Source organism: Protopterus annectens, chromosome 1.part0, assembly GCF_019279795.1.
Source record: "Protopterus annectens isolate FY-2018-M chromosome 1.part0, PAN1.0, whole genome shotgun sequence".
In the NCBI taxonomy this organism is placed as follows: domain Eukaryota; kingdom Metazoa; phylum Chordata; order Ceratodontiformes; family Protopteridae; genus Protopterus; species Protopterus annectens.
This window is the reverse complement of record NC_056725.1, coordinates 1,632,789,094-1,632,815,810: the sequence shown is the minus strand read 5'-3', so window position 1 is coordinate 1,632,815,810 and position 26,717 is coordinate 1,632,789,094. Positions and strand designations below refer to the sequence as shown.

General features: G+C 34.8%; 1 protein-coding gene across 1 annotated transcript in view; it reads right to left on the bottom strand.

Annotated features, from left to right (window-relative positions):
- SREBF2 (sterol regulatory element binding transcription factor 2) overlaps positions 1-26,717 on the bottom strand; it is an 895,155-nt gene that overhangs the window by 652,703 nt on the left and 215,735 nt on the right. Inside the window, exons 4-5 of the mRNA XM_044068232.1 lie at positions 18,201-18,341; positions 16,945-17,172 (exon numbers count right to left, since the gene is read on the bottom strand). Coding sequence (XP_043924167.1) covers positions 16,945-17,172; positions 18,201-18,341 — 369 coding nt within the window. The remainder of the gene's footprint in view (positions 1-16,944; positions 17,173-18,200; positions 18,342-26,717) is intronic.

Genomic DNA, 26,717 nt, shown 5'->3' with positions numbered 1-26,717 from the left:
TTACAGACTGCTCAGAGGTGACCTGCGTCTTGCAGGCTATCTCAAACCCAGACTTGATGGAGTTGCTGCATATCAGTAAGTCAAACGCCACTTGTGCAACCCACACGCAAGGCCTTAACCTGGTCTGTTACATTAATAAAGCTTACTGGAAGGATAGATTTGTGTCCCAAACACTCCCCCATCAGTGGAATAGACTCCTTCTCCATGTCAGAGTACCTCTCTAGCTCTCTTTAAGAGGAACCTGTACGACTAGATGGGAAACAGAAATTACACCCCTGGGATCCCACATGTGTTCCTGCTGGACAGGGGAAACAAGTGCTGACTTTAAGGGAAAAATTCTTGGCTAGGCTTATAAGGGCCTCCGGGCCAGTAGCCTAGTATCATCCTATGAACCTATAAAAGATTAGGAAAAGTGTAGTGTAATATGTACAATAAATGTTTAAAAGAAAAAAGAAGGTAGTGAATAAAACATGGAAAGTAAAAAAAAGTTAAGAGAAAAGGAGACTAAAGAGTTGGAAAATGAGGTTTCCCTAAATAAGCTAAAGTATTAGGACAAGTAAATACAGATTTGGCTATAGGACCACATGGAATACAGTATAAAATGTATAAAAAATTAAGGGAATGGCAAAAAAAGTATTTTTTAAAGATTTTGAAAGAATGATTAAATGAAGGTTTTATGTACAGAGAATTATATAGTGGAATACTTAAATTCATATGATAGAAGACAATTAAAAAACTGGAGACTGACAGCACTGAATAATAATAATGATTATAAGATCTTTCTGAAAATAATACCAAAGAGATTTGAAACTAAAATGGAAAACGTTATGGAAGACAGTATATACAGTATAAAGGGGAAAGGTTGTCAGAATTATTAATGATAGGGGGCGTGGCCAAGGATGAACACAGGATAGCAGCAGATTTCTTCAGCTCCACCAATTTCATTACATTGACAGGAATTAATTACTTAGAAAATTAATTCTTGAAGTAATTTTCTTTCTAAATATGTTTGTTTTATATAGTTCTTGAACTATATCTAAAAAAGAAAGGAAATCTTAATAATATTCCTGTCAGAAATTACTTTGGAAATTTTCCTGTCAGTTTATCAGTCTGAAATGAGTTCCAGTAAGACAAATTCTCAAGACTCCAGCATCAAGAAAGAACTTCAGTCTCTGATAATTATAGTCCAGCAACTTACTGCTAAGATGGATAAAATGGATACTAAAATAGACACTTTCATAGAAAAAACTACAAAACAAATAGACTTGTTACATATGGACCTGCAACAACAGAAGATCTAGATGACAGGCATAGAAGAAGCTGTGAATGACATGGAAAATAAAATACAAGAAGAGGAAAATCAACATTGAGTTTCTGCTGAAACAAAATACACATTTACAAACAAAGCTGGATGACCTGGAAAATAGATCTAGGCAATAACATTAGGATTTTTGGACTGCCAGAAAATATTGAAGGTAACAATATTACTTCTTTTTTAACAACATGGCTCCCTAAAACTTTAGATTTACCAGAAGCATTCTCTTTTGGTATCAAAAGAGCACATAGATCTATAGCTAATACTAACTCTAACAAAAACTATCCTAGATCAGTTATAGTTAGATTTCTATCATCTTTTGATAAAGAGATGGTTCTTAAATCTGCTTGGGCTAAAGCTCCTGTTAAGTTTAATGAGACAACTGTGCGTTTTGACAATGACTATTCTTCCATGGTAATTGCTAAAAGAAAAGTTTTTCTGCCACTAATAAGGGAGCTTAAAAAAGCACAGTTTAAAACATACCTTCTGTTTCCTGCCAAGCTTAAAATCTTCCTTCCTGATGGTCCTAAGGTCTTCGATGATTTAGACTCTGCTTTACTGTTTGTCAAAGAAAAAGGATTTTGGATAAAATAGAAGAAATGGAATGGGCTAGTTCTTCATTAAAGAGATTGGCAACTGAAGCTTCCTGGAAGACTTCAGAGAAGAAGAAGAGACTAAAAACAAATGATTTGTTATATGTTTTTTTCTCTCTCATCATTTTAGTTCATTATTAATCTTTTGAATATAGTTCCTGCATTTCCAGAAAGCCACAAATATTTTGGAAAAGATTTAATCAAAGTTATTCTCTATGTGCAAAGAAATGTTTTGTTTCATAACCAGTCAAAATGCCTGAGGATTTAATGGCAGGCTGTGACTCGATTTGTTTTTCTTTCTGAAAAAAGTAAGCTTAGTAATTTGATACATTTTTTATCTTTATCTTTTTTTTTCCTTCTTCTTTTATTATTTTCTTTGTTTAAACAATGACATTCTATTTAGATTATGTAGTGGGTAAAGGGTGGGGAGGGCAGGGAGAGAACAGTAATGAAAATATCATTAATAGAATAATAACATATTTATTTCTTGTAAAAGTTTATAAGTTCTTCAAATGCTATTTCTAATTATACTTTCTTGATTATACTGCTTATGCTTGTTTGTAAATAATCTGTCATGCTTTAACTAATAATAATCAGAACTAAATAAGAGTAAATAATATGTTTTATTTTTAACTCTATTAATATAAACAGTAAGTAACATTCCATTGTATATACTTCTTACAGCTTTCTCTTACACTTTTTTGTTTCTGCCTCACTCCCTTTTATTTTCTACTCTCTTTTTCTTTTCTTTATTAATATATAGAAATGCTTTTGACTGTGTGGGCACAGTGAATAATAGGATTTGTATGAAAATTGAGTTGGGAGAAGAATGCTGAGTTTTATTGCTTGTTGGTAATTTTGAGTTTAATTTCACTTGCATGGAGGCTGTGATGATCTGTGGAGTACATTGTGGAGGTTCTGTCATGTTTAGATACATTTACACTGCTAAATGAATGTTTGTCACTAGTTTTTAATAAGTTTCCCACCAAAATGTTAAGAGAGACAATCTGGGATGTGGGCTGTCTTATGCACAATGTCCTTGAGTTATCTCAGAATCTTCAAATCACAGAATTCTCACAGAGAAACTGAAAGCAGTTAGTATAAACATTGACAAGGTTATCACACTGACACACCACAGATTCAGGAAAAATACTCTGTTCATAAAATATGTCAGTTATAATGAGTTTAAATGATGTAGTTTCTTGTAGTAAGTAAATGTCTTATTTTAGAAGGCATAAAAATGAAACATTTATTTAAATGTTTTTGAAAATCTACTTAACAGCAGCATAATAATCTGTGTTAAAAATTTGTGTTCCAAACATATACTTTACTATAACTCATTTAATTCATCTGATTGACAAACATAAATAATCTTATAACTCTATTCTGGAAGAAATGTCATGTGATATATTTTAAAGCAGTAGGTTAGCATGATTGCAAAATCTGGTTACCAATATGTGTTTGCTGTGCATTATTTTGTATAAAGCAGACAGATTTATTCTAGGGACAGCAAGTAGGATAGTGCTCTATAAAGACACAACTCAGTGAGATCATATATATATATATATATATATATATATATATATATATATGTGTGTGTGTGTGTGTGTATGTATGTATGTATGTGTGTGTGTGAGTGTGATGGCTTTGTTTCTGAGAATCTGCATAACTATCCAATATGATTTATAATAATTTCTATGAATACAATATTTTACTCTATTGACAAAATGAATGTTTGCCACAAGTTTTAATAATTTTACCGCCAAAGTGTTAAGGGAGACAATCTGGGATGTGGGCTGTCTCATGCACAGTGTCCATGAGTTTCCTCAGAAGCTTCACTCACAGAATTTTCACACAGAAACTGAAAGCAGTTAGTATAAACATTGACAAGGTTATCACACTGACACACCACAGATTCAGGAAAAATACTCTATTCATAAAATGTGTCAGTTATGATGAGTTTAGATGATGTAGTTTCTTGTAGCAAGTAAATATCTTATTTTAGAAGGCATAGAAAATGAAACATTTATTTAAATGTTTTTGAAAATCTACTTAACAGTAGCATAATAATCTGTGTTAAAAACTTGTGTCCCAAACATATACTTTACTATAACTCATTTAATTCATCTGATTGACAAGCATAAATAATCTTATAACTCTATTCTGGAAGAAATGTCATGTGATATATTTTAAAGCAGTAGGTTAGCATGATTGTAAAATCTGGTTACTAATATGTGTTTGCTGTGCATTATTTTGTATAAAGCAGACAGATTTATTCTAGGGACAGCAAGTAGGATAGTGCTCTACAAAGACACAACTCAGTGAGATCATATATATATATATATGTGTATGTGTGTGTGTGTGTGTGTGTGTGTGTGTATGTATGTATATATGTGTATGTGTATATGTATGTGTGTGTGTGTGTGTGTGTGTGTGTGTGTATATGTATGTGTGTGTGTCTGTGTTTATGTGTGTGATGGCTTTTTTAGGTAATAACGCAGGTGTTTCTGAGAATCTGCATAACTATGCAATATGATTTATAATAATTTTTATGAATACAATATTTTACTCTATTGACAATAATGAGTTTAAGTAAATGCTCATATACAAACAATTCAAGATTTTTTTGGAAGCTGTTGATAGAATTCACATGACAGAAAATAGATGCATCTTAATGCATGTAATGTCTGAATCATATTAGCCAAAGTTTTTGATTTAAATGAATGTTAGAACATAATTTTCTCTCCTCTTGATTTCTAACATTAAGATTATTTGAATGCTATTAGAATGCAAGTGTTATATATTACATAGATCTATATAATAGTATGAACAGTTTAAAAAAAAAAAAAAAAAAAGTTTATTTTAGTTTATATGATGCTGTTTTACCAAATGTGTAGTTTTGTCTTGATAGATAATTGAATTGAAAACTGTTAACCTCAGTTAAATATAACTAGTATTAAATTGATAAGGTGGTAGCTGAGGTACTGCTGCTTAGGGTAGGGGGTTAACTTGAGTAGTAAATACTGCTCTAAGTTGGAGTTTTCAACTCCAGGCGGGATGCAAGGTTTAATCCTTACATTATTTTCACTTGTTCATTGTTATATGTATATAGTTTTGACATCCACAATATATTTTGTACACTCATTGTCACTACAAACAAAATTGAATCCTATACAAAATCCCATAAGAGATTTAATACAGCTATATTTAAAGGTACACCTAAAAGAGGAGATGTAACATTATTTATCTTGTTATTTGTTATTTCGATCATAAGATTCTTGAGTTTTAAAAATGCCAAATGACATCTTTAAAAGGAATTTCTTTAAACATTAATGGATTGAATAATCCGTGTAAAAGGGCAAGCCTAATAAGATACATTAATCTACACAAGGCCAATCTAGTCTTCCTGCAAGAAACCCATCTCTTGAAAAAAAGATATTGATAAACTAGCCACTAATAAGTATACAGTATTGGTTAGTTCAGAGCACACTCAGAAAAAAGAGGAGTGGCTATTTTATGGAATAAAAGTATGCCCATTCCTAAAACCATTAAGTCTTATCAGGATGACAAAGGAATGTTTTGTATGGTTACAATACAAATTAATGGGAAGACTTACACTCTAATTAATGTATATTGGATACCTGGAATTGGTATTAATACAGTGAAACATCATATTGATAAGATCATATCATTCTCTGCAGGGGATATTATTTTAGCTGGTGATTTTAATTGTATACTACATGAAAGTGATACTACCACTATAAAGAAAAGAAGAATTACATCTAATGCAAAACATTTAAATGATTTTGCTAATTCTTATCATTTGAATGATATTAATAATCAGATAGAGTCAAAATCATTACCATACACCTTTTTTTCTAACAGATACAAAACGTATTCAAAAATAGATAGGGTCTTTATTTCTAACCAGATGGTAACAGATTTAATTAATTCCAAAATAATTTCATGTCCTATATCTGATCATAACTCAATTGTTTTTGAATTCATGATAAAAAATACTTATAATGTTCAGATCAAAAGGATACCAGCATACTTAACTCAGCTAAAAGACTATAAAGAATATATACTTTCAGAAGTACAACATTTTCTAGACATAAATAATACTCCTGAAGTCTCCATTGTCTATGTTTGGGATGCCTTAAAATCATATCTATATGGACAAAGTATCAGATGGTATAATAACAAAAGGAAATCTTGGGATAAGGAATTGTTAGATATTCAAAGTAAACTAGACTCTTATAAACATAATAATAAAGAAAATATTATGGACAAGAAAGTTATTGAAGAAATAAACAAACTAAATGAGAAATACAAAGAAATTTTAACTCATAAAGTTAAAATAACTTTAGAGAAATACAAGTTTTGTCTTATTCAATAAGCCCCAAATACTTACATAGACTTAAAAATAAAACAAAAAGATTGAATAAACAAAACCATATCAAAGAAATATTTTCTCTAAGGAAAAATAAGAATGTTTCTAGTATACCAGAAATACTGGATGAATTTAGAAATCACTTTCACAAGATTAACCATAACAACATTAACATGGAACCTAAAGATAAAATAAAGGAGTTTATAACCACAAACATGAATAAAAAGCTTAATAAACAACAGATTAAACTATTGGACAAGAGTATTTCATATACAGAAGTTATTACACAAATAAATAAGCTTAAATCAAACAAAGCACCGGGTAATGATGGTATTATACCAGAGATATATAAAATCCTTTCTAAAACTACATATTCATTAATACATAAGGTTTTTATTCTGGCCCAAACTGAGTTAATAATCCCCCCATCTTGGCAATATACATTTATTTCACCAATTTTAAAACCTAATAAAGATCCAACTAGATGTTCTTCATATCGACCCATCTCATTACTTAATGTTGATTATAAAATGTTTATGAGTATTTTTGCTGATAGATTGAAGACAATTATCCCGGCATTATAGACATAGATCAGACGGGCTTCATTGTAAATAGAAATACTTTTGATAATATAAGAAGAACTTTAACATTAATTGATTTTGCAAATAGGAAAAGAAAGATTTAACACTTATTAGTCTTGATATAGGTTCAGCATTTGATTCAGTAAGTTGGGACTATCTGTTTACCTTACTGAAATGCACAAATTTCTCTGATGCATTTGTAAATTTAATTGAGCATTTATACAAAGGAACGCTGGCTTATATTAAGGTAGGAACATATGTTTCACAAAAATACCCATTCTTAAAGGTACAAAGCAAGGATGTCCACTTTCTCCACTATTATTCACTTTAGTAATGGAGCCTTGGGCTAATTTGATTAGAAACAGTACTGACATAGAGGGTTTTGAAATAGAAGAAAATACAACATCAAAAATTCAACTTTTGCAGATGATGTTCTAATTACATCAGCAGGATCTAATTCTTCTATGCAGTCTTTATTTGATAAAATGATGAATTTTAAAAGTATTTCTGGTTTAATATTCAATGAAGAAAAACTAAAATACTACCTATATATACACAAAAAATACTCTCATTAGTGATTTTACTAAATATGTACCCAACTCAGGTCAGATAACTTATTTAGGTATAATACTATCTAAAGATATTAAATCTATTATATATAATAACTATAATACCTGTTTTCTTAATATACAAAATCTTTTAATACCTGGAATAATATGTTTTTACTATGGAGGAGAGACTTACAATTATTAAAATGATAATATTCCCCAAGATTTTATACTTAATACAATCAATAATACTTTCACCTACAAAAATAACTATCAAGAAACTGAATACACTAATGTTAAATTTCTTATGGGCACCTAATAGACCTAGGATTGCATTAAAGAAACATACTAATAGCTGGTCTCAAGGGGTATTTCTTTTCCAGACTTTAATTTATATATTATCTCTTCTATTATAAAAGTTATTACTTTATTAATAGATCGGTCATATGTCGCAAAATGGAAAGATTATTGGGAGCTAATTAGTATGCACTTCATGAAAATCTCCTTAACACATAAAAATATGATTATAAATAACTCCATGTTGTGGTTGCTAAAGGAATTTTGTACTTCACCTATTACACCTAAACATATGGTCTGTTACCCATTAAATATTATTATTAGTTATCGTAACTTTATATTCATGCACCCTAAGTATAGGGAATGGAATTTTATTGTATTCCCTATAATTTATACTCAGGGTATGCTTATGTCATCTACTTCTGAAGGAGCTCATTTAGCTATAGATAATAATCTAAAGTACTGGTATCAGCTGATATCTGATAATAAAGTTAAAAATCTAGATTTCTTAAAACAAGAATTTGATCTAAGAGAAACTTGCTGGTTAGAGGTTCAGATCTTTAGACAACATCTCATTGATAGAATAGATCTAATGTCTATAACAGTTAAAGAATCTATTCCAAAACTGATTGATTACTTGATAATAAATTTACAGCATAAAGTTTCTGATAAAGGTAAACTTTCATATATACATAAAATTATCAGACAAGAAACTTTTTACAATGTAGATTCATACTGGAATTATTTCACCTCTATTAATGGGGACCCACCAACTCAACAAGATAAACAATATATATTGGAATCTGCTTATAGAACTACATCTTCCATTGTCTGGAGACTTTATACATGGAAATTTTTACATAGATCTTTTATACACCTTTGATGATGAATAAAATTAATAATAAAGATAATCTATGTAAGAGATGTAATGTAGAAATTAATGCTGACTGGGCTCATATGTTTTATGACTGTATGAAGTTGAAAGAATACTGGAAGTCAATTAATGAATTTTTGCAGGCTCTTTTACAGATAATTTCATTATTTCTAAGTCTCTTATATTATTCAACACACCTGTACCTCAATGTGTTAAGATTAAGCTTCCCTTGTTATGGTCTATCCTAGCAGTGGCTAGGAAAATAATAACTAGAAATTGGATTTCAGATACACCTCCTTCATTCAATGAATTTAAAAATGTTATGAATATAATGTGTCATATGGAAATAAGCACAATTAGAATGAGAACAACTAGAAAAACATCACATTTTATTGTATGGGATAATTTACAAAATTTGTTAAAAAAATTCTAATTTCAATAGCACAGTATTTTAGTTTAATTAATTGATCTGATTGTAGTGGATGTCTTTGTAAATACTTTAGTTGTTTTGTTGAATATTATAATAATACCTATTTTTAATTATTTGTATAAAATTGTTATGATATTTTTCTTATATGTTAAAACAATAAACTTGTTTTGAAAAAAAAAAGAATTATTAATGATAGAGAAATGGTGCATGATATTATGAATAAAAAAGAAGACACGAAAATCATGATAGGAGACCTTAATAAGGCATTTGATACAATTGGACATGAAATCTTATGGGTAATGAAAGAATAGAACAGAAGTGAGAAAGTTAGGAAATTATGTATGTCAACATATAGCAATAATAAAGTAAAAAAAAAAAGCTTGTAAATGGCTGGTTAAGCCAAGAGGTACAAATGAAGAGTGGTGTAAGACAGAGATATCCAAGTTATATTATACACTTTGCATTAATTATGAATGTGACAGTATATGAAATAAATTATAAAATGAAGGAGGTATGGTATGGGGATAGTAAAAAGGAGTAAAAGAGAAAAAGAGAGCATAAATAAAGAAATGAAATGTTACTAAGAAAAAATATTTTTGTGGAAAATAAATACTGATGATATTAATGATATAGAAAAAAGTACTGTATAAGAATGTAATAATAAAACACTACTATGTAAAACCAATGGGAAAACTAGCAGATGAAAAAAATAAAGCTATAAAATAAACAAATGGTGTAATCAGAAAGTAGACTGTCACACTGATAATAAATGGTCAGTAAAATGAAATACTACATATAAGAAGAAAAGTGTTGATGAATATGTTTACATTGTCAAGAAGAAAAAAACTGAAATATGTCTTTCTGAAATGTAAATGTGTAAACACGTTATGGGGAAAACTATGTAAACATTTGTTTAAAGCTATAAAAGAAGTGGATAAAATAAACATGGATGTGATTAAATATGAATACTATAAGAAAATAAAAATATGTCAAAAGAATAGATAAAAAGTTATTTCATGTTATATGGGTTACATGGAATAAAATAATAAAATTATGTTTAATGCTAAATAGATTTTAGCAAAAATATTAACTACAATCACAAGGAGGTCATGGAAGAAGGAGTGGGGGTCTAACAGGAATGACAATTCAGTATTACTGCAAAGGAAATTATGACTATATATAAACAGATTTGAATATCTATATAGTTGTACATTTGTAAATATGTAAATAGTCTGTAAATAAAACTTCTTTTTGGATATAAATAAAGGACCCCTACTCTTTTCAATCAGTGCCATGGGATCTTTTACATCCACCTGAGATATCAACTCAGGCAGATTGGGCTCCAGTTGAATATGTCATCCGAAGAACAACATTCACGAGTGCAGCACCCCCCCCCCCCACATGCTGCACTGTAGTGTCATCAATTGATTGGCCTGGTGAGGGAACAGAATACACAGCCTTCTGCACCAAAGGCAAGTGTGCAACCTGTTGTGCCACTAACACATCATTATCAAACCTTTTTTCCCCATTTTATACACGGGGTCAAGGTGTTGCATCAACTGTTTCCATCTCTCTAGATTTAGTGTCATTCATCTACCTTCTTCACAGTCATGCCCGACTATCACAGTTCTTCTGTCACACAATCCATCTCTTTACTGGGAACCATTGTTTCTTCTTGCCTTCTTCCTGTCTACCTCAAATCGTCTTCATTAGATTATCTTCTTGCCTGAACCATTGTAATATGTTCTCCTTAACAGATTATGATGTAAAGTCCCAACACTCGAGCAAACCTCTCAACCGCTTAGACCAAGCAATCTGGACAAAGCCATAAATAATAGGGAGAGAAAGGCCAAAAAATAGGGACAATTTTTAAATACTGCCCTGAAAGACTTAGAAAGTTGACAGCATAGCAGGTTTTGCATTAGAATGAATTTTCTGAAGTATGAAGTCTGAAACTCAAATGTCATTATTTTCTGAAATTCATTTTCAATGGCTTGCTAATGATTTGCCAAAAAAAACTAAATTTTATGAAAAACAGAACAAAAATATTAGGAAAAAATCTGGACATTCAACAAAAATCTGTAAGTTGAGAGGTATGCAATCGAGGGATTATGCCCCCACAATGAAAAACAGCTGAACCTTTGTCCAAGACCTGAACCACTCTCACGTTTTAGCAACTCTTAGTAAAATATTAGAGAATCGTACATACCACTAACTCTCTGAATATATTCAGAGCTATGTGATTATATACCATCAGTCTCTCATATCTCTTATGGACGGCACACTGGTGCAGCAGTAGCGTTGTAGACTCACAGTAAGAGGTACTCCAGTTCGATTCTCGGCTGGGGTGTCTTCTGTGCAGCATCTGCATGTCCTCCCTGCATTTATGTGGGTTTCCTCCAGGTGCTCCGGTTTCCTCCCACGTTACAAAGACATGCTTCTGGAGCGTTTCTCCCTGGGCCTCCGCTGCAAGTCGGACTTTCCTGGTCAACAAATGTTAAATAAATAAAAACAGTTTTTTCAGCAGGAAAGAACAACAAGACTACTCTGCACACCCCTGTCAAATGTAAATTAGAACCTACCTATTCTCCTTTAGCTTCTCTACACAAAGGTGTTCCACAAGGTTCAGTCTTAGCTCCCATATTATTCGCCTTTTTCTTTCTTTTTTTTTTTAAACACCTTTATTAAATTACCACTTAAGATATAGGTAAACATACATCAATAGAAAACAAATTGTAACATTTTCCATTTAAATACAATATACATCACATATATTTTCTTTGCTACTATTGTCAGTCCAACATTACAAAAAACTCCTGTTCCTGCCTTTCCTTAAACCTCATTCCTACTTTTCCTGAACATTATTTTACAAGAACTGTTCCCGCAACTTCCATTTACTTCTATATAATTTGCTCCTTACCTTTTCAAAAGAGCTCTCATCCAGTTATTGTATTTATTTTATACAATTAAATACCTCAAATACAGTTGGTGTAGACTTTGATTTCCATTTTCTAGTAATTACTTTTTTTTGGCAGCCAAAATAATTAAACTTACTAAGGCCTTATTATGTCTAGGCAATTCAGATCCTGTATCCCAGCTCAAAAAGAATCATTTCCTTACAGTCATATGCTCACTCAGTATTTCTAATAGCGTATCCTGTAGAGAATTTTTAAAATCTGCCAACTCATTACACTCTCAAAACATATGTTCCAGACTACCTCTTTCTTCTTCATCACACCTCCAACATTTGCTGTCTACATGAGGAAAAAATTCTTTGCAGTCTACTTGAGGTATGAAAATACCTATGCAAACACTTAACAAGCACGGATCTTAAACCTTCTGGACTTGGTTACATACTTGGAATCGATACACGTCTTCCCACTGTTTTCTTGTAAACTGAATTTCCAGTCACTCTTGCCAATCTTTTCTAACCTCCTCTGATTGAGTCTTATAGTTATCATGCAATATTTTATATGCCCTACTAATTATCTCTTTTTTAAAGGCCATTTCTGTTGCAGATTCAGATTAAAAACTGTACCACAGCAGGTCTTTCACTTAAAATTCTCCTGTCTCTTTCTCTCTGCCTGTACTCTGAGATCAAGCCCTGGTATGGAAGGCAGTCTCTAACCTGCAATCCAAATGTTTTCTTGGCCCCATCCCACTCTATAACCTTTCCTGCTTTAGTTATTTTACCCCAATATCGTAATTCCTTTGCCACATTTCTCCAGTAAATTCTAGACCCCCCTTGCCTATTTTCTGTACTCCTGCAATCATCCCCATTCACAAAATCTCCTTTCTCCATTCTCATATTGGCTTAAGTTTTACAATACTTTCTGCTGTTATACGAATATAATATTCTGTATGGTTCTGGTTATTATTTTCCTTAAGGATCTGCATCCAAAATCCATCTCTCTCTCTCTATTTCTTTTTTTTTAAAACAAGAAACATCTTTATTAAATTATCATGTATGACATAGGCAATCTTACATTTATATAAATAAAAATAAACCATAGCATCACAATCTCAGGTGCAAATATTATACATTACAAACTATGCCAAAACAACTGTAGCTGCAAACATTACACATCACTTATAATACATCCTGTCATTGTCAGTCAACCAGTACATAGCTCATTCAAATCCTGCCATCTTTTAAACCTCATTCCTCCTCTGCATGTATTAATCCCATAATTCCCATTTTTCCTATGTAATTTGCTCTTTTCTAAGTATCCCAATTCTAGTTGTTTTATCTTTGTTACTATCTTCCCTACGTCTAGTAAAGTTGGTTTAGACTTTGATTTCCATTTTAATAATAATATAGATTTTTGGCAGCCATCATAATTAGACTCAGCAAGGCATTACTATGCCTAGGCAATTCCAATTCTGTACCACAGCTCAAAAAATTCATTTGGTTAGTTATACCAATTTGCTCACCCAGTATATCTGACAGAGCAGTCTGCAGGGAATCTTTAAAGTCTGCCAACTTATTATACTCCCAAAATATATGTTCCCAGTTAGCCCTTTCTTCCCCATCACACCTCCTACATTTGCTGTCTACCTAATGAAAAAATTATTTGGCGTCTACTTGGGGTATAAAAATACTTATGTAAACACTTCCAACCAAGGATCCTAAATCTTCAAACTTTGTTGCATATTTGGGAGACATACATATATCCCCCCATTGTTTCTTTGTGAATTCCTTATCCAGTCTCTCTTCCCAATCCTTTCTAACTTCCTCTACTTCATTCTTATAGTTATCATGAAAACTTTTATATGCTCTACTAATTATTCCTTTCTTACTGGGAACTTCTGTCTAGATTCTAATAAAAACTCTAGGGAAGGTAATCTCTTACCTGCAGTCCAAATATGTTCTTGGTGTCTTCTCATTTTATTACCTTTCCCTCTCTAGTTATTTACTCCCAATACTTTGATTCCTTTGCCAGTTTTCTCTAATAAATTCCAGCCCCCTCCTGCCTATTATCTATATCCCTAATTGCAGTCACACCTATTGGCAGAATCTCCTTTCTCCATTCCCATGTTGGCTTAGTTCTTAGAATACTTTCTGCTACTTTATGAATATAATATTCTATATAATTATTTTTATTCTCTTTAAAGGTCTGCATCCAAAATCTCACGTTTCTTGAGATTCCCCCGTTTCATCATCTCTTTCCACTTTGAATTATAGTTTTCTGCTTGTGCTATGTACAGGAGCCTTAACTGCGTTGCTCTGAAATACCCCTTCAAATTGGGTAATCCCAATCTCCCCTATTCTATTGGAAGAATAAGCTTATCCCACTAGACTCTTGCTGTCTTCATCTCCCAGATAAAGTCCTTCATCTCTTTATTAACTGCTATCCACAACTTCTCCTCTGGTTGATAAAAATATGCCTCACCTTTGTATAAAACTAAAGGGACTAAAAACATTTTAACTGCTTGTATCTTACTACTGATAACCATATAAGAAAGCTTCCATTTTCTTAGTTTTTGTATTATCTTTTATTTAGTTTCTTCCCACATTTCCACAGCTGCCACACTGGAATCATTTTTAATCCATACTCCTAAATACTTCATTTTATCATGTCCTCATAAGTATGGCTACTGTTGAACCAATTTACCTCTATTGCCTTTGTTTTAGTTTCATTAATTCTGTATCCCAAACATCTGAAACTGTCTCAATATGTTCCACAACACTGTAATGTTCCTTTCTGGTTTTGTCAGGTATAAAATAATGTCATCTGCAAATACAGGCAGATTTTCTTAACTACGTTACCAATTATATCCTTGAATTTCTGAGTTCCACTATTCACATCTTTCATTAATAAACTGTCTGCTGAACCCCTTCCTACAATTTTATACAATTAAGACATGATAATTTACAGCCATGCCTTCTTCCACAAAACATAAAAAGCGAATGAACAACACAAGCTCATTCTTATCATCAAAACACAAAAGTCATGCTTTTAGGAAAAAAAAAAACAAATTAGTTGAAGTACCTGGAAATTCAGCTATTCAATACAATAACCAGGACTACACAGAACTGGTGGTTAGATTTAGATACCTGGGCATATGGCTTGATGGACCTCACAGCTTTCAATACCATATCCAAATAAATATACAGCTTTTCTTAGCTAAAATAAAACACTTGCATTTCCTCTCCCTCACATAAATAACATACAGGTAAGAACATCCTTTTATCACAGCTAGAGTACATTCTCTATAATCACAGCTTCTTAAGAATCCAACTTCCCTAAAAATATCAGATAGCATTTGGAGATGTACTACACTCTCACAACTAGGAGGACACCACTGTTTCATAACTGCTAAAGCAAAATGGTTACAAATACAAGTGAGATAAAAATAACTGCATCCCTTGTAAACAAACTCTTCACTCTAAACTCTTTCCTTTTCTTTGTTAATAGATTCTTCACAAGAAACACCTTTCAAAACCTTAGATCCTTTATTGCTTCAAGCCCTAAAAATAAACTCTATACATCACAACACTTTCTCAGTACTAGCTCCTAAATCCTGGCAATCCCTCTATAGACAGATAAAGTCTAGTGACTCCTTCACTAAATTCTGCCCAGCACTGAAAACCATACACCTACTGAAACTTGTCTGATGCAAATATCTCCAGAATAAGTGCCTCTCAGAAGCATACCATAGTAACTTTGCCTCCATATTCTCCACTTCAATATACTCAGACAAACTGCACACACCTCTACAGCCTTGCTCTCCCATTCCCCCTTATCATCCACCTACCTCTCTTCTGTACACTACACACCACCATCAAGTGCATCTTCCTCCGCTCCTTTTTATAACTATTTACAACTGTAGTAATTAACAACAATAATTCTGTCAGCTTCCTCTAAATATGACTTTCTATCTTCTCCTGTTATCTTACATAAAAATGTGCAGAACTTAAATATGATACCCTATTGGAAGGCACATGTTCTACAACATGGTATTAATGTACAAAGACAGCCTGGCAACAAGTCCATGACTTCACTGCAGCGTACCGAGCTGCTGTGAAGCAAAGAAAGGAAATGTTTGCCATCTTGCTGGCACTTGCTAACCACAGATGTTTACTGAGCATTACAGAAAGAAACATATAAAAGTTAAAAAATAAAGGAAAAGTAATGAAAGTAACCACAGCAGCTTGTTATCTGCAGCACTTAAAAACATGTATTTACCGCATTGTAGGAAAATAATGCGGCAAACAGCACTACAAGGACATATGTGAGTCACACAGAGTGTGCGTATGTGTGTGAGTGACAGAAAAACAGAATGAGTGGGCAACTGAGAGTGTGTGTGTGTGTGTGTGTGTGTGTGTGTGTGTGCATGAGCGTGCACACAGGCCCATTCTAGACAAAGCCAACAATAAAGGAATGACATACCCCCGAAATCAGGAACAACTTTAGCCCCATTCGCATTAATGTCATTATGAAAATTTCACTGGTTTGGCAATCTTCAAGAACAGACTGCTCTCTTACCTTTACTTTCAAGCTGTTTATACTTACGAAGCTAAAACAGCATAATACAAGAGTTTCCTTATAACCGATGAAAATCTGAATATGATCTGTGACTGAAGATGGTTATGTATGTGTATGGAATTAACCTATTTACCTGTAGTGTCTAATATCAAAAGCTTGTTAGCTTATAGACTATATCAGGTTGCTCTTTTCCATTTGGCACAGGACATGGCTGGAAAGGATCCTTTGAACTAACCCACCCATTCACCTAACTAAAATTAAATAAATAGATATGTCCCATATGTAGAATCAACAGTTTTTTTTCCAGAGGGAGAAGCAACACAAAGTACTAAATAAAACATTCTGCAAATGTGTGTCTAAGCCAATATTTGAGCACCTGTACATATGAACTGCCAAACTTATGTGAATAATATGTTTTCATACCTTGGCTTCAGTTCCCATGACCAAGTCCTTTAACTCGAGTATCTTGTCATTGATAGAAGATCGATACCGCTTTTCAATGATATTATGAGTTGTTCTTCTTTCACCTTCCTTCATGCCGCCCTCTAATGGTTTAATCGCTGTAGAAGACATCTGTTTAATTGCAATTTTCTCTGATCCCACCATTACTGGCATGGTGGTTAAAATAGCTCCATTGCTTCCAACCAAGGTCTACAATAATAAAGCAAAGTATCACTAACACAACAATACAAGTTTGACAGGTTGTTCATATCTGACACAACAATGAGCTTAATTAACTTCATTTCTTTTTAAACTCAACAGTGTTGCAATAGAATACAATAAAATAACACTTTTCTGCAGGAAACAGTGAACATAAAAGACAAGTAAATCATACAATTCTGTGACAAAGACAGCTGCTAAATCTGACTCCATTATGTCCTGGTTTGTGCCCTCATGATGTCAGCAGTGGTTATGCTGATACTATGAAAACGTTGTCAGAAGTCTGTACTGTGGCATACACAAAGCACAAAACATTAAAACAACATAATACAATGTGTAGAGAAAAGAAAATTCCACAACTGCAGTCTGGAAGTATGGCATGAGTGCTCTCTCTAAATGTTACACTAGGGAGAGCTGTATTAGAAAATAAACATCATTTCCCTGCAACATGAACAGAGTACAGAAAGTCTAGCACTTTCGAAGGTCTACTGGAAAATCAAAAATGAGCTCTGGCACCAACAATTACAACATCCATACAGCCACCTGTAATCACTAGCACATCAGGAGGGAAAAAATGTATGCCTACTTTATTCGGGGTTTGCAAACATAACTTATATGATGAACTTAAGCTTCCACAGAGTCTTTGTGGCATGTTAAAGTCACTGAAGAAATACCATACTTCAATAGTAAGTGAAATTAATTGTCCAGTTAAATTAATCAAATCATGCAGCTACAGTTAAAATAAATGCTGTCAATTACATCAGCCAGAATTGTTTATAGACTAATATGTTTCTGCTACCCACAAGGGAAAAAAGTTTGGCAAGCAGGTAGAGAACGCTTTCTCTAATTACCTGCAAGCATGGCAAGAAAGAGGATGTACAGGTGTAGCTGCTACATAAAATCTGAGATTCATGGGTATCAAATTAAAATGGTTTTCAGTGTCCATTCTACTCCAACAAAGCACAACAAAGGTTGAAGTAAAACTCAAATGTCAGCAGTGTAATTATACAAGATCTTACCTGAAGTGCAGTTGTCTGAATCGGCGATGTAATTGTTGTGATACTTGGGTTCTGGACAGCAGCTACAACAGAACCAGTATCGGGCTTCAGAGTTGTCAGGACAAGGGAATCTGTTTTAATGATCTGAGGTTGCACCAGAACCTGAAAAACACATAATGAACAATTTTTAAGAACCCTGTTATAATCAGTAACCTCCACGAGCATCTGGCAAGCACCAAATGAAGCCTACAAAAAACATAACTTCAGAGTTAAACAGCCATACCCCCGGCACTGTAAATACACTGGGCAACATTTCAGCTGTAAGAGGCTAAGTAATAAGATTATGTGGGAAAAGGTACTATACTGAATGGGTATTTATACTACATTTTGTTTTACACCATTTGTGCAGCTGCTGTAACTGCACTGTGCATACTAACTGCTCTGCTGCACTGTGACATGCACTTATTTTGATATCACTACATACAGTTGATTATACTGGTTTCTTCACTGTGATTATGCGAGTTCAACTTCAACATTACTGATATGGGGAAATTAAACATGTGGCTACAGATTAGATGACATATAAACATATTCTGAATCTCCCCCATATCCATAAATGCCAAGTTTCAATATATTATGTTTTTACTATTATCACCCCACTAGTCTTTTCTGGGCTATACTCAAGCCATTTTTGTAGCTTTAACAGTTTGAATAACTGTTTTACATTTTTAACTCCTGCAGATTTCTCTTTTGTTATTCTCTCAATTTTATATATGCATACTGTAAGATTAAGTTTCCTTTAAAGGCCTAAAAGTGCAGCCATATTAAAGCAGATGTATATCTTCAGTTTACATTTTGCATGCAGATATAACAGACAGGAATGTTCCAGTAACCTTCAGTCAAGAATACTGACAAGAATAAAATGTGCTAAAAGAATGTGCAGTACATTAAATAGAAATTGGGAACCAAAGTTAAAGAAGTGTGTAAAAACTTAGAAGGATTTGGTATTATTAGGAGACATATTTCAAGTACAAAAGTGAGTTGGTTAGTTAGTTCAAACTGTTAAGCAGAAAGTCACTGCAGTGCAGTTCACAGACGTTTGGTACTGTCACTCGAGAATAAGTGCAGAAGTCAGATCAAATATCCAGCATGCCAGAATATTAATTATATTACTCAGTAGAAAAGAAATAATTATGAGTATAATGAATGTAGAAACTACAGACATTACAATTCACTCTATTTCAGTTTATCAGCACTGTTACTGGAGACAGTAAGATTTGACATTCTGAGTACAGAATTTATGGACAGTACAATGAGTGCAGAAGCTATGAACATTATAATTCAGTCTATTTCAGTTTATCAGCACTGTTACTGGAGACAGTAAGATTTGATAAGGATATTACTGGCATCTACTTACACTGTACATAATAAAACATTCTTAACCTAACTACAGTGTATGTAGACTTTTATTCTGAAAGTTACATGTACAAAAAGATTTGGCACATACAAGAGAGACTGGCACTTGTTCAACACAGTTCTGAGTAATTAAAAAATAAAGGCATTCATTCCAGCTCCATTTCCATTTCTTCCAGTAATTTCCAGTTCAATAAAGTATTCTACAGTCCTATCAATTTTTATAATGGCAAGCCACCATTGATGGGGAGGGGGGGACACATTCAGTTAAAGTCCCAAAACCCCACAGAAACTTTGCAAATCTAAAGTTGTCCATCCCTTGTATTATACAGAGCAGCACTGTTCTTTCAGAACATTACATCAAAATATATACAATAAAGTCTCAAAGAACTTCAGACTCTCCAAGGTACCAGTGTAAAGGACAAGTACCAGTGTAAAGGACATTATCCAGTTAACTGCAACAAATCGGAAAACTTCACCAAATCCAAAGCAGACAACAGACTTTCAAGTTTCCAGTGTGATGTCACATAGCCAAGAGAATCCTTACAAGAGAGAGTTTAAAAAAGCTGTGAGATGCCTGGTCACCTTGTAAACCAACTTCAACTTTCCTTATGTGAGCTTTCATTTTTATTACAATGCATTTTCCAGCAAAATCAAACAGTAGATCTCAAAAAAGTTTAAATACATCAGTAAATGTAAACTGTATAAATATGTCAAACAGTTCTTATACAGTAAAGGCACCAATAAATGTGTGGTTTAAAGTTAAAAATTAGGTAAAAGCAGTCTAAAAAACTGTGTGCTAGAAATGTTCATTTAAATTTCAATGTTAATAGTTCAGGAATTTTAAATCTTTCTAGACACTGAAGGCAAACCAGAAGAACAAAACACCTGTTCACAATAGGGTTGCCACCTTTCATCGTGGCTGAAACCGGAGTAAAGCCACACCCCTCGCATCACCAGTAACCTCACCCACCCTCCCTGTCCACACCCCACCCATTTTGTGGCATTACTGTGACATCACCTGACAGGAAATGCCCACTTTTTCCATTCCTGCTGCCTGCTTTCGTCAGATTTACTATGCTTTTCTGTAAAAAAAAGCATAGTAAATCAGCCAATTTACAAACTTCGATAGTCTGTTTCCTTTTTGAAACAGAATACCAGAGTTTGTACAGTGTTTTCCGGACTACCGGAGAATCAGTTTGATTTCCGGATAGTCCAGAAATAAAACAGAGGGGTGGCAACCCTAGTTCACAAATGGAACGGTCCTCAGTTTGAAACAAGCAGTAGCACAATCCAAAATCAATGTTTCTTTTATACTAAAACACCGCCTTGACATCATTCCAAAACCACACCTCCAGTTTCATTCTTAAAAAACTATTAACAAATATTCCATCCTACAACTTATAAACATACATAAAAAATGTTAAATATGCATATAAATATGTACAGAAACATACATATATATATATATATATATATATATATATATTTACACACACGCATATCTTTCCATAAAACTATGTATATAATTCAGTGTGTAGAATTCAAGAAAAATCAGTGTTCTTAAAAACTGAGAATGAAACCCAGGACTTTCTGCATGTTAGGCAGATGTAATTACCACTACACTACAGAACCTTCGACGTATGCAATTCTTTCTACCTTTGCATTGGTTTCAGCTTTAAAATGCTACTAAAAGACACCTGTTCATTTAGCCCTGGCCAACACATAGCATTCAAATGTAATTGCCATATAACCCTACATTTTTCTAACAATAAGGTCCAGGATCCCTTCCTTTCATTTAAAAACTAGAGATTCCAGAACAAAAAAATTGAAACTATGTGTATCGTTGCTCATACAATGCTTAGCCAGAGCATTTGTCTCTTTTTTTCAGTTTAATTTCTTTTAGATGTTGTGTATAGTCATCCCCTTCGGCAAAAACAAAGTGCCCACAAATTACCACATAGATGGTAATCCATTAAGTACGGAAGAAGTAATTAGGGACCTGGGGACCCAAGTTGATAGCAATCTCTCCATTTGACAACCACGTGGTCAAAGTGGTTAGAAAATCATTTTATATAGCCCACCTAATCATGAAGGGATTCACATCTAGATCAGGGGAGGTCATAGTGCCTCTTTACTCATCCCTCATCAGGCCCATAATAGAGTATAATGCCCCTTTTGGGATGTACCTTACCAGACACCTGCAGCAACTGGAAAGACCCCAAAAGTACCTCACCAAGAGGATCAAAGGGCTCAAACAGATGCCATATGCTGCCCGGTTAAAGAAACTCCAGCTCTACTCAGTGGCATACCGCCTGCTCAGAGACAATCTGTGCCTGACGTATAAAGCCATGTCCAACCTGGAATTAATGGACATGCTGCACCTCAGAAAATCCAAATCCCATCGAGCTACGCGCTCGAGAGACTTGAACCTCAGCACTGAAATAAATAGGACATGCTGGAGGGACAGATTCATAAACCAGAGGCTCCCTTCACTCTGGAATAAAATCCCAGTCCAGGTTAGGCAGAGTCCCTCATTGACTCTCTTCAAGCGGAATCTTGATGAGTGGATGGGAGATCGTAGATTTACTCCTGGTATCACTTCTGTGTCACTGTTAGACAGATGCACAGTATACTAACCTTGAAAAAGGGCATAGCAAAATTCATTTTAAAATGGGTGGCGAAAGCCAAACACACTCTGGCTAGGCTTGTAAATGCCCTAGGGCAGATAGCCTAATATGAACCTATGAACCTATATATGTACTCTAATTTTCCTATCTGTCTTTCCAACATAAAAACATAGGCAATGGCAACACAGAGCACAGTATACTACTCTTTGTGTCATACAAGAATATTTCCCATCTAACTTCATTTCATGGCCATTTACTATAACTACATCAGTTTCAAGTACATATGGACACTGTGGGCAAAATCCACATTTTTTTCATACACTCACTTGCTCTTTCTTTTACTTGTCTCTCTATCCCGTCTCTCAAACTTACTCCTTTTCTATACAACACCATGGGTCTGTTCCCCACAATGTCCCTAATGTCCTTATCCATTTTCAAAACTTGTCAGCTTTTCATAAGTACATCAGAAATCTGCTTACTGTTTACACAAAATGTAGTGAGAAATGAGGTGGTAAACATTGCCATGGTTTTGGAGGTTCACTATCTCTACACCCCTCTATTCCATCTCAAACAACATACAACTAACACTTGTTATATGTGTTAAATACACCTCAGATCTTATCACATTATTCAACAAAGTCTCTCTAATAATGGGAGCAAAAACACCTCCAGCATCACTTCATTCATTATATAAACAGGATAACCTAGTCTTAAAAAACATACTTTTCAAATTATCACATTAATTTAGAAACAAATCCATTGCAGATATCATCCTAGCCACCCTTACACATTCTCCCTTTACAACTGCTCGTTTTTGTTAAAAGGGTTCGCGCTAGAAAAAAGGAGCAAAGTGAGTATGTCTCCTTTCTAAATATCTCTTGTTTATTCAATCTTTAAAATGATGTACATCTAAAAATGAAATTTCATCCACCCCCACAGAATGGGTGCATTTCAAAACAGATACAGTCTCATTAATACAGTTAAAAAAACTCGAGATCTCATCCATTGGAGAAAACGTGTGTACAGGTGACAATACCTGAAACTGGAGATGTGGTTTTGGAATGATGTCAAGGGGGGGTTTAGTATAAAAGAAAAGTACAGTTTTGTACCTACCATAAATGTAGATGTTCGAGTGTTCACACTGCTGCAGTCATCACACTTGGGTTATCTGCCGTCAGGCGGTCCCCGTAGTCGGCCTGAATTCCAAAGTCTTGGTCCGGCGTCAGTTGCGGTCGCTTCTTCCCTGACGTCAGTGCGACAGGGGTATAAAAGAGGCAGCAGATGCCATTTTCTTCAGTTTTTCTTGCCCCAGATGTCAGGTGCCCCCAAATAGGAAGGCAATACATAATCCTAAGTAAATTACATAAGCAGAAAACAATAGCTACAGCTGTAAGCAAATACACCATATAGAAATACATCATAGAGATTGTATAACAAGGGAGATATAGATAAAAAACAGGCAAGAAGAGGGGATGGTGGGAGGGCAACCTGGACTGCAGCAGTGTGAACACTCGAACATCTACATTTATGGTAGGTACAAAACTGTACTATGTTCATCGTGTTACACTGCTGCAGTCATCACACTTGGGTTGAATCCCAATGCTAAGGCTGGGCGGTTGGTACTAAACAGGGTTTGGAGAAGTTAGTAGGCCCTGCAAAACTGCAGTAGCAAAGCCAGCTCTGGTTTTTGAGTATAGAGGTAAGTGGTAGTGCTTGGTGAAGGTGTGGACTGAACTCCAAGTTGCAGCTTCCAAAATATCCTTTGTTGGTACCCCTCTGAGGAAGGCTGCTGATGCTGCTGTAGCCCTGGTGTAATGAGGCCTAATGTTACCAGGTACAGGTTTCCCATGGTGTGTGTAGCAGAAACGGATACAATGTCCTATCCATTTTGAAATGGTCTGTTTTGAGATAAGCTTTCCTTGAGATCCTGCAGCATAGGATACAAAGAGCTGATCAGATTTTCTGAATGCCTTTGTTTTATCCAAGTAGAAACGTAATTGCCTGTGAATGTCCAAAGAGTGTAGGAGCCTTTCCCGGTTTGGATAAAAGGTGGGTAAATGAATGGTTTGGTTTAGAGCCACACTGGATACTACCTTTGGCATAAAGGAAGGGTTAGTTCGCAAAGAGACTCTGTCTTGATGAAAAATGATGAAAGGCTCCACTGCCATTAGGGCCTGTAGCTCTGAGACTCTTCGTGCTGAAGTTATTGCTAGCAGCAGGGCAGTTTTCCATGATAAAATTTGCAAATCGGCTGAAAAAGCTGGTTCGAAGGGCGGTAGTGTAAGTTTTTCCAAAACAAAATTGAGGTCCCAAGTTGGTGTTGGTGCTCTCCGGGGTGGTCTTATGTTCTTAGCCCCTCTGAGGTACTGTCTTAGTAATGGATGTGAAAAAATAGGAGGATCCGTGTTGTAATGAGCTGAAATAGCCGAAGCGTGGATATTTACAGATGAAAAGGAAAGGCCTTTGTGCAATATCTCAGTTAAATATTGCAGAATCTGAGGAATATTTGGGACAAGAGTATTTTGGCCTTTAGCCTGGTTCCAGGCGCAGAATCTTTTCCATTTGTCTGAGTAGGTTTTCCTGGTGCTGGGTCTCCTGGCCTCCAGAATGACATCCATAACAGCTGTAGAGAGAAGTGTTGACTGGTTGTTTAGATAATCTGCCATGCAGCCAGATTTAAAGTCTTGAGCTGGCTGTGTAGAATCTGATTGTTTTGCTGAGTCAGCAGGTGAGGAATTTGAGGTAAAATCCATGGTGGGCCTTGAGCTATGTTCCTTAATATTGGATACCAGTGTTGGTGTGGCCAGTCTGGAGCAATGAGTATCATTTGTGGCTTCTGTAATCTGGCTTTTAGCAGCACCTTTGCCAGAAGAGGCAGTGGAGGAAAGGCATAAACTGTTAGTGTTTTCCAACTGAATGAGAGGGCGTCCACTTTCCAAGCTAGTGTGTGGTATGTCCTTGTGCAAAACTTTCATAGTTGGTAGTTTTGGGGGGAGGCAAACAGATCTATGTCTGGGCTCCCCCATTTTTTTAGTTATCATTGTGAATACATGTGAGTCTAGTTTCCACTCGTGAGGATCCATGATATTTCTGCTTAGCTCGTCTGCCAATGTATTTTTCTTTCCTGGCAGGAATTGTGCTTGTAGTTGAACTTGGTAGGTCAGTGCTGTGTTCCACAAGATCATTGCTTGTCTGCATAGGGGGTAGGAATGTGTGCCCCCTTGTTTATGTACCACATCACTGTGGTGTTGTCCGTCTTTATTAGAAGTTGTCCTGGATGTAGGAGGTCCTTGAAAGCTGTTAGGGAATTTTGTACAGCTAGCATCTCTTTTTGATTGATGTGGAGATGCATTTGATCTGCAGACCATTTGCTCCGAATACACTGTCCTGCCATATGTGTTCCCCAGGCGTAATCCAATGCATCTGTTGTTATTGTTTGCCTGGCTGTGGTTAAGGTGAAAGGCTAACCTTTGTTGAGGTGACATGCCTGAGCCCACCACAGAAACTCCTGTTGAAGGCAGGGAATAAGTGGTATTATTGTTTACAAGCTGTGGCTGTGTTGAGTCCATACGCTTTTCAGGTACCATTGTAATTTCCTCATATACAGTTTGGCATATGGTATTAGTAGTATGCAAGATGCCATGAATCCTAAGGCCTGCAGAATTTTTCTTGCAGGGAGTTGGGTCTTTGTTGCCATCATTTTGAAGTATTGAGTCAGTTTTCCTTGCTTGTCTGGTGTGAGATAAACCATCTGGGCCGTTGTATTTAAGCTGGCACCCAGGAATATTATGTCTTGTGAGGGCACTAGTTTTGACTTCTTTTCATTTACTGTGTACCCTAGGCAACTTAGTAGGTTTTTTACAAACGCCAGATGTTTTAAAAGAATGTCCTTGCTTTCTGCTTGAATAAGGCAGTCGTCCAGGTATGGATATATTTGAATTCCTCTTTGTCTGCAGTATGCAATTACTGGTGCCAGGCATTTTGTGAAGACCCTGAGTGCAGTAGATAAGCCAAAGGGCAGTGCAGAGAATTGGTAATGAGTTGTACCTGCAATAAATCGGAGGTATCTTCTGCAATTTTGTCTGACAGGGACATGCAGGTATGCCTCCTTGAGGTCCAACGTTACTAGCCAAGCCTTCTTGTCCAGCATGGGAAGAAGTTGCTGTAGTGTGAGCATCTTGAATTTGGGTACTTCCAGGTATGTGTTTAGAATTGAAAGGTCCAGAATGGGTCTCCAGGCTTTGTCCTTTCGGGGAACCAGAAAGAGTCTTGAGTAAAATCCTTGTCCTTGCTCCTGTGTAGGAACCTGTTGAATGGCTCTCATGTCCATGAGTGCTGTAATTTGTCTTTGAGCCTCTGTCCATTGATTTGGTGGCAGGTTTGGCATTTCTTTTATCCTTGGTAAAGTGTGAAAGTGGAACCTGTATCCTCGAGATACAATATTTAGGACTCATTTGTCTTTTGTGATGATGTGCCAATTGTCTGCAAAAAGTGC